General features: G+C 40.0%; 1 protein-coding gene across 1 annotated transcript; it reads left to right on the top strand.

Moving 5' to 3' along the window:
* The first annotated feature begins 1 nt into the window (after position 1).
* Positions 2-6,908, top strand: LOC104615656 (photoreceptor outer segment membrane glycoprotein 2). The gene is made up of 3 exons (XM_010293458.1): positions 2-689; positions 4,681-4,927; positions 6,363-6,908. The coding sequence occupies exons 1-3, from the start codon at positions 109-111 to the stop codon at positions 6,627-6,629; spliced, it is 1,095 nt and encodes a 364-aa protein (XP_010291760.1). The 5' UTR covers positions 2-108; the 3' UTR covers positions 6,630-6,908.
* The last annotated feature ends 822 nt before the right edge of the window (positions 6,909-7,730 follow it).

Below are 7,730 nucleotides of genomic sequence, written 5' to 3'. Positions count from 1 at the left end.
TCTCTCTCTCTCTTCTTCAGATGTCTACTGCATGCCTTGGATACATGCTCCTAATCAGCTTACAAGCTTTCCGTGACCTACACTTCTCTTCCTAATGCTGATCTGACTATGGCTGTCCTCAAAGTAAAATTCACCAAAACTAAGAGGGACAAATTGGCTCAGATCTTATGGATCCTCAACTGGGTTTCTGTAGTGAGCGGGATCATTCTCTTCAGTCTTGGCCTCTTTCTGAAAATAGAGATCAAGAAGCGCAACGAAGTGATGGCAAAAGGGGATGTTAACTCTGTCCCCAACATGCTGATCTCTGTAGGAGTCATAGCATGTATCATCAACTTTCTGGGTGGCAAAATCTGCTACGACTGCTCAGATGCCAACAAATTCTCTCGATGGAAGCTAGTTATGCTCCCATACATTGTATGTACCTTCTGTTTTACCTTCTGCATCCTGGTGGGTGCTCTGATGTGCTATACCATGAGGAATGAGCTGGAAGAGTCTCTCTATCTGGGACTGAGGGATGCTATTAAGTTCTATAAGGATACGGACATACCTGGACGATGTTTCTTAAAGAAAACAGTGGATATGTTACAAATCGGATTCCAATGCTGTGGAAACAATGGCTTTAGAGACTGGTTTGAAATTCAGTGGGTGTCTGCTCGTTATCTGAATATGGCTTCCAAGGAAGTTCTGGAGTAAGTATTTACTAGCCATAACAAAAATTTCTAGGAAAAAGCCTCATTCAAGAAGAATTTGTATTGAACAGAAAGCAAGTAACAGTAGTGTCAAAAGATCTTGAGACGCATTGACATGAAAGAGAATATAGCAAAACTGCTTGTTCTCTGCCATCATCCAAAAATTCTGGCAGTGTTGTCCTCTTTATTAAAACAGAATCTTGTGGCTAGAAGGCTTGTCTCAAAGATCATTCTAAATAACTCTGGTAATGGGTCTAATTCAAGAAGATATAACATTTCTTTGTCATAGGTATGTTCACAAATACCCTTGTAGTTTAATTAATGTAGTAACCTTTAGTGTTCACTTTGTCTAGACCATATGCTCCCTCTAAAAACAAAAATACTGAAATACTCAAGCCAAAAAGCATCCTTCTTTTTATATTTAATCATTCTGGGGTTCTAGCATACACCTCAAAAGGCCAAGTAGATACTAATTTCTGCTGGACCTTGGTCTCAATTGAAAAAATGTAGAATGACCATGTTACTCACAAAATATGCCAACTACACGCACAAAGTTGCCTTTTGCTAACTTTTTAGGGATGCTAAGCAAAGCAAAGATGTATCTTTCCATTTTTAATGTGTGAATTAACTACCTCAAAATTTCAGTTATCATAGGCTGATGATGGAAAGAAAAAAGGATTGTACTATCAATACATTGCACAGTCAGTCCTAAACACTGAAAGATCTTTCTCCTTCAAGATATAGACTTTGCAAATCCAGGTTCAAATCTGTATGTTCACATGTGAGAAACTGCCAACACCACGTACGCTGCATAAAAAAAGGAGGAGAAAAACCCTCGAAATTCGGGGTGTGGGGTGGTGGTGCTTCACATGATGCAGCAATTATGAAGTTATACGCTCGAAGAGTCTGGTAATTCTTACAGAGAATAGAAAAGGTAACAATAGAAAAATTTTAAAAGTAGACAATCCAATATGTAATAATCCTTCTAAAGCTGAAAAAAAAGTCTTCACTGACAAAAGCAAAGTAGATGTATATTCCTGGGAAAGACAAACACAAAAAGCTTGACTGGCATTTGTCAAGTGTTTTGTTTTGTTTTGTTCGACCGAGTCAAGGCCTGTTCTGCTCCTCACACCACCCCACCAGCGAGGAGGCTGGGGGTGCACGAGGGGCTGGGAGGGGACACAGCCGGGACAGCTGACCCCAGCTGACCAAAGGGATATCCCATACAATATGATGTCACGCTCGGCATATAAAGCTGGTGGAAAAAGAAAGAAGGGGCAGGGGGGGCATTCAGAGTGATGGCGTCTGTCTTCCTAAGTAACCGTTACGCGTGATGGAGCCCTGCCTTCCCGGAGATGCCTGAACACCTGCCTGCCCGTGGGAAGTGCTGAATGAATTCCTTGTTTTGCTTTGCATGTGTGCGCGGCTTTTGCTTTACTTAAACTGTCTTTATCTCAACCCACGAGTTTTCTCCCTTCTACTCTTCTGATTCCCTCCCCCATCCCACCGCAGGGGAGTGAGCGAGTGTCTGTGTGGTGCTTAGTTGCTGCCCGGCATGAACCACAACTGTACGTCAATTAGTGCTTGGTAGATTAAGAGGCAAAGCAGTTGAGAACTGACATACTGTCAAAGCACATGTAAACTTTGCAAAACTGAACTTTTCACCTTCCTTCATAATTTTCTTCCCTCCCCTCTCTTCTGTATCTCCATTGCCAACACCACAATGTGACCAGAAATGGAGAGAATCAATGGGAATGGTAGGAGGATGAGGCAGGTGACAGCAGTACAACCCCATCATTCCTTTGGTCAGGTAAAAAGCATAGGCTCGAAAGCAAGTTTTGCTTTACAATACCACAACAATTATTTAATTGCAACAACAAATAACAGTGAATGTCTTGCTCCCTCAGCTCTGTTAGCAAGGTCTTCCCTTCTAACAGTACCAAGATACATCATTCTTTAATTTGCCACTAGTAGAGGAAACACGATGGCAGGGGCCTGGAAAGTGTTATTGTTGGCAGTAGAAAGAAGATCCTCTTTATAACATATGTCATAAAGAAAAAAAAAAAATCTATGCTTGGGATCAAAAGAAAAGCTTCAGACCTAGTTTAAAGTTTGTATTTTAACCATTTTAAAAGTTTCCCTTTCGCAATGTGCCGGTCTTCCTCTCCTCCCGTTGGGAGGTTTTTTTCTCCTCCTGCATTCAAGCCTTCCATTTTGTACCTCTCTGGCTCCCTTCTTGCTTCTCTCCCAGTGAGGGGTTTTGCTTATGCCTGTTACACTGCTTACACACTTCAGTCTGGTTTCAGTGGATTATATTTGGCGGCTTTTGCATTGGTTTTGTTCTGTTGCCGTTACCAGGAATATGATGGCCACAAAGTGAAGAGCTAGACTTTAAAATGGAGAGGAATTCATGCCTAACACAGTCCTAGGTGGGAAATGGCAGATTAACTTCCTGATTTACTTGCAAAGATCTTTGAGGAAGATACTTTTGACAGAATGTTAAACAAAACACACCACCACCACCAGGAGGAAAAAAAAAAAAAAAAGGAAAAAAGGAAAGGAAAAAGGAAAGAAAAAACAACAAAAAAGGAAAAATAAAGGTAGGAGGTTGTATTTAGCAGGCCCACAGAAATAAAGTGAAGGCAATTATTTTTCTATCCTAGCATAGCCACAAATACTGAGCTTCCTAGCAGCTTATTTTTCTTTTGAAGGATACATTTAGTCACAAAATACCGGAAGGACACTGGTCTGCAGAGTTTCTGCTTCTTCTGTTCACCTGATGAGCTTCTTGCCAAAACTTCCTTCCCTTTAACTTAAATCGTCTGCAGTGGAACAGGAAAATATTATTTGTAAGCATTAATAAATGAGGACAAGTTTTGGAAAATACTAAAAATTTTACTATTAGCAAATGATAAAAGCTGGATATCTGAGAGAAAGTTGTCTTTCATGTATTCTGGCTCCCTAACAAAGGCTAAAGGGCATGGGCTTCATTAAAACATGCCATGGTTCTCACCTCTGGGGTTGTCTCAGGAAATAAGCCTTTTGCGATGAGCATGAAAATAGCTTAGAGGCTACTTCCCCAAAATGTGAGAGCATCTCTCAACATCTTATATACTCTCCAATTTCTGAAAAATCTATTTCTCTGAAAAGCCTGCTTGGAAACGGAAGTCGTCACAAGGGCGCACTAGCTAAAGAGCAGGTAATACAAGGAAAATGGATGTCAAGGATTCAATTAACTGTTCCAGAAATTCATGGTTGATCTGAGACTGTGTTCTCTTTCCGTCCTATGATTTTTTTTTTTTCCCTCTTCTTTCTATTTCTTTATCTTTCTTCTTTTCCCACTTGTTTTTGTCCTGATCTTATCGCGGAGGGAAAGGAATAATTTTTAGCAGTAAATACAAACAGTTTCAAAATTTACAAAAAGTATAGTTATAAGAAGTAGAAACTCCCTTGTGAATTAGCCTCCAAACATGTGCCGAACCAGCCATTGCACATCATTAAATGCCAGCGGACGATTTCCAGTGGTTCCTGTGGCATGCAAAGTTGTTCTTGTATTAGGTTCTCTCTTAAGGAATGCATGTGTTGAAAATCTCTCCAGAAGTAGTGAAACACAGGCTTTCTAGGACCATAACTTTCATTAGAGTTCCACCAAAATAAACAAGTTCAGAAATTGTCTCTAGTATTTTCAGCACAAAGGTACCTAAAAAGGTAGCATCTCCATGAACATCGAATCCACATCTTGCATGCACATTATCAAGAACCACGTGAGATACTGTGCTGATACCACAATTAAGAAATACAGCAAATGAAAAATTTAAATTCCCTGCAGTAAGCAACCTTTCCAGCAGGAAATACATTCCCATTTTCCTTTTTTTACACTGGGGAGACCTACATCACAGCAGACTTGTATTATATCCTTTTATCAAAATGACGGACACTGTCTGCTGCTGGTACCAGGTTTGTCACACCCAGACTTTCTGTCCTGTTGCAGCCGTCTGAAGAGCAACGTTGATGGAAAGTTCTTGGTGGATGGAGTACCCTTCAGCTGCTGCAACCCAAGCTCCCCGCGGCCCTGTATCCAGTACCAGCTGACCAACAACAGCGCTCACTACAACTACGATTTTATGACAGAGGAGCTCAACATCTGGGTGAAGGGGTGCAGAGAGGCCCTGCTGGATTACTACACAGCTATTATGAGATCCATTGGTATTGCAGCATTGCTTATTTGGTTGTTTGAGGTAAGGCTCATGAAAATGGTCTACGTCAGATTAATGAGAGACCCTAGGATGGGAAACAGCTATGGTGTAACATGAGAAGTGCCTCACTTCAAGAGTGTTGCAGGGCTTCCCTTCGTACAGACAACTTTCTCAAAGACCCCAGAGCAGAAGCAAATCTCATTGAAGATGAGAACTATTATAAGTTATATATATAATTCTGTATATTTACAGAGCTTTTTCAATAGACTATGGCATATTCCCTTCCCTGAAAGGTTTATGGGATCGGATACAGGATGATGAGTGCAGTGACACAACTGCAAGGAAATTATTTGAAAGGGTCTCAGGATTGTTTTAAGTCAGTTTTAACAAAGAATATACAAGATGTGAACAGGCCTTTGGGTGAATACGTTTATTTGATTTATAGCAAAAATTGAGCATAAGTATTAATACATTTCAAAGCCTCCTTTTTACATTATATAGCTTCACCATATAATCAGCACTTGCAAACATGGCATACCTTTTTAGATGTAGATTAGACTGCTTATTATGCAGTCAAAATAAGCATATCACTGGCAAGAATATACACCTGCAAAGATGCAGTCTTTGTGCCGGCATCTGTAAAGAAAGTTGTCTGGATGTTGTCATCTGCAGGTAAAGACCCCCCAATGGCATAGGCTAAAATATGGTTTTCTTCCCTTTTTTAATAAGCTTTAGCTTTCTGATTATTGCTCTATTGCGGAAATGTTAGCACTATAATTAAAATACTTCACAACAGTCCTCAAGCAGTGCTAGATGGGGTGGTGGTGCCAGAAACAACAGGCGTTTGGCAGCACGTGAAAAAGCTGTGAGCTGGCTCTCTGTGCTCCCTTACATGCTAGAAGCGCTGATCTTGATTCCAACAGAACTATGAAAGCAGGGCTTTTTCCTAAACTTGTACTTGAGCCTCTACCATAGGCCATCCTTAATTTTAATGCATTGGCATGTAGGACACATATGGCTTATTCATATGAATGATTAAACTCCTTGGAGGAAATACCAATTTATTCAAGGTCAGAGGAAAAAAGTCCACAGACATTAACAGACTACAATTTAATTTTTTTTTCTCAGTGATTGATGGTTCCATTAATTGATCATCCATTCTACATCAATTAGTTGTAGTCTCTGAGGCTAAAGTGTTCCCAAGTAATTCTAGGTATCTATGTGCTAATAAAATGCGAATGGGAATGCTACCCGAAGAACAGAGAGAGAATCAATCAATCTCTCCTTGGTATTTTTCTTTCTAAAAAATGTAATTAATTGTGAGAGTGGCTACATATATTGCTGCAATAAAGAATTTGTCCGCTTTACTCAATAATCATTATTAGGCCTGTAAATACACAAGTCAGAAAGCTGACTTAGTGGTAGGACTGAGGCCGTAATTTAAACTCTCTGTTTAACCATTAACTGTATCTTACAGGTCTCTGTACTTATTGGTGTCCGGTACCTACAAACAGCAATGAAGAATGTCCTTCTGCTAGGAGATTTGGAGGGTGAATCAGATGGTTGGTTACTAGAAAACAGCTTTGTGGAAACCGCCAAATACAACATCAATATCATTAAGAACCTCGGCAAAGCCAACCAGATCTCCACTGTCTCAGGCATGAACGACCCCAACATTGATGTTCAAAACACAAACTGTGGCAAAACCAATGCTACAACAAAATCTATCCCAGCAGGTAGCTAGGCAAGTCTTCAAAGAAATGACATCACAAGTGTAGCTTTGACACATTACAGTCTTACTGTTACCAGATTTTTCACTGGTGGGGAAAAAAAAAGGTAGGAAAGTTAAGACAATTGAATGAACCATGGACCAGTGAGAGCTCCAAAAATGCTGATACTTCTTTGGCTAGATGTATTTTTACTCATTCTTGTGAAATCCCTGATTTTCAACACTTTTGGAATTTTCCCCACTTTCTCTCCCTTGCTTACATACCTCTGTCATGGACTGAATATGTCACAATAACCGTTACGCATGAGCAAATGTTCCAGATAGGATGGGTCTACATCTACTAACATACGGATTGGTCTACTACGTACCAACAAAGTTTGTCATTACTGTCATTGTATCTGTAGAAATCCCAGCAGCAGAGAAATCCCAAAAGAAATTATTACACCAGATAAAAAGATTCTTTAAGAAAAGACAAAAACTGTGAAATGAAAACTCTGTTAGTCCACATAAGGATAGAGGAAATTGTAGCCCAGTTATACATATATTGCAGCCCTTCTAAAAGAACCTACTAGCTAGGTGAAATTGAGTTGAAGGCAATGAAAGTCAGCGTAATGCATTTAACTTTTATTTCCCCAAAATATTCTGAAGTATCTCTTCATTTTTTCCCCTCCATAGTTTAGAGAAAGCCAGCTGCCATAGCTCCCTGAAAGTCAATGGGTACTGCTGAAACGAGTTCTCTGCTCAAGAAAACTAACTGACAGCTCACGCTGGGATTTTTAAAATTCCAAGTAGCATGAGAGCGCGCAAGTTTGAAAACAAGCAAGTACTTCCCATAAAACAAATACTGATGATCCTAAAGGTTTAAAAAAGCTCCTAATTTCAAAAGTACTTACATAGATCCCGGAGCTGGGAGATAAGGGATTCTTTGGAACCGATGAAGGCAAAGATAGACCGACAGATCTGCTATCACCTTCCCAGTACAGCACTCAGGAACTTTGTCAACGCATGGAGTGAAAGCCTGCACCCAAGACACTTGTAGTTACAGGATGCCCTATGACTCTAATTCATCATTAATAGCAATCAGGAAAAACATACAGACACAGAAAAGAGGAGAAA

Source organism: Phaethon lepturus, unplaced genomic scaffold, assembly GCF_000687285.1.
Source record: "Phaethon lepturus isolate BGI_N335 unplaced genomic scaffold, ASM68728v1 scaffold10678, whole genome shotgun sequence".
Taxonomy (NCBI): Eukaryota; Metazoa; Chordata; class Aves; order Phaethontiformes; family Phaethontidae; genus Phaethon; species Phaethon lepturus.
Note: the sequence above shows the minus strand (reverse complement) of the source record. Positions and strands in the feature narration are given on the sequence as shown.

Bases quoted from the DNA above. Each gene is read 5' to 3' on its own strand.
- LOC104615656 (XM_010293458.1), top strand. From the start codon at position 109: ATGGCTGTCCTCAAAGTAAAATTCACCAAAACTAAGAGGGACAAATTG. The intron at 690-4,680 runs GTAAGTATTTAC...GTCCTGTTGCAG, and splicing joins GCTTCCAAGGAAGTTCTGGA to CCGTCTGAAGAGCAACGTTG. The intron at 4,928-6,362 runs GTAAGGCTCATG...TGTATCTTACAG, and splicing joins TGCTTATTTGGTTGTTTGAG to GTCTCTGTACTTATTGGTGT.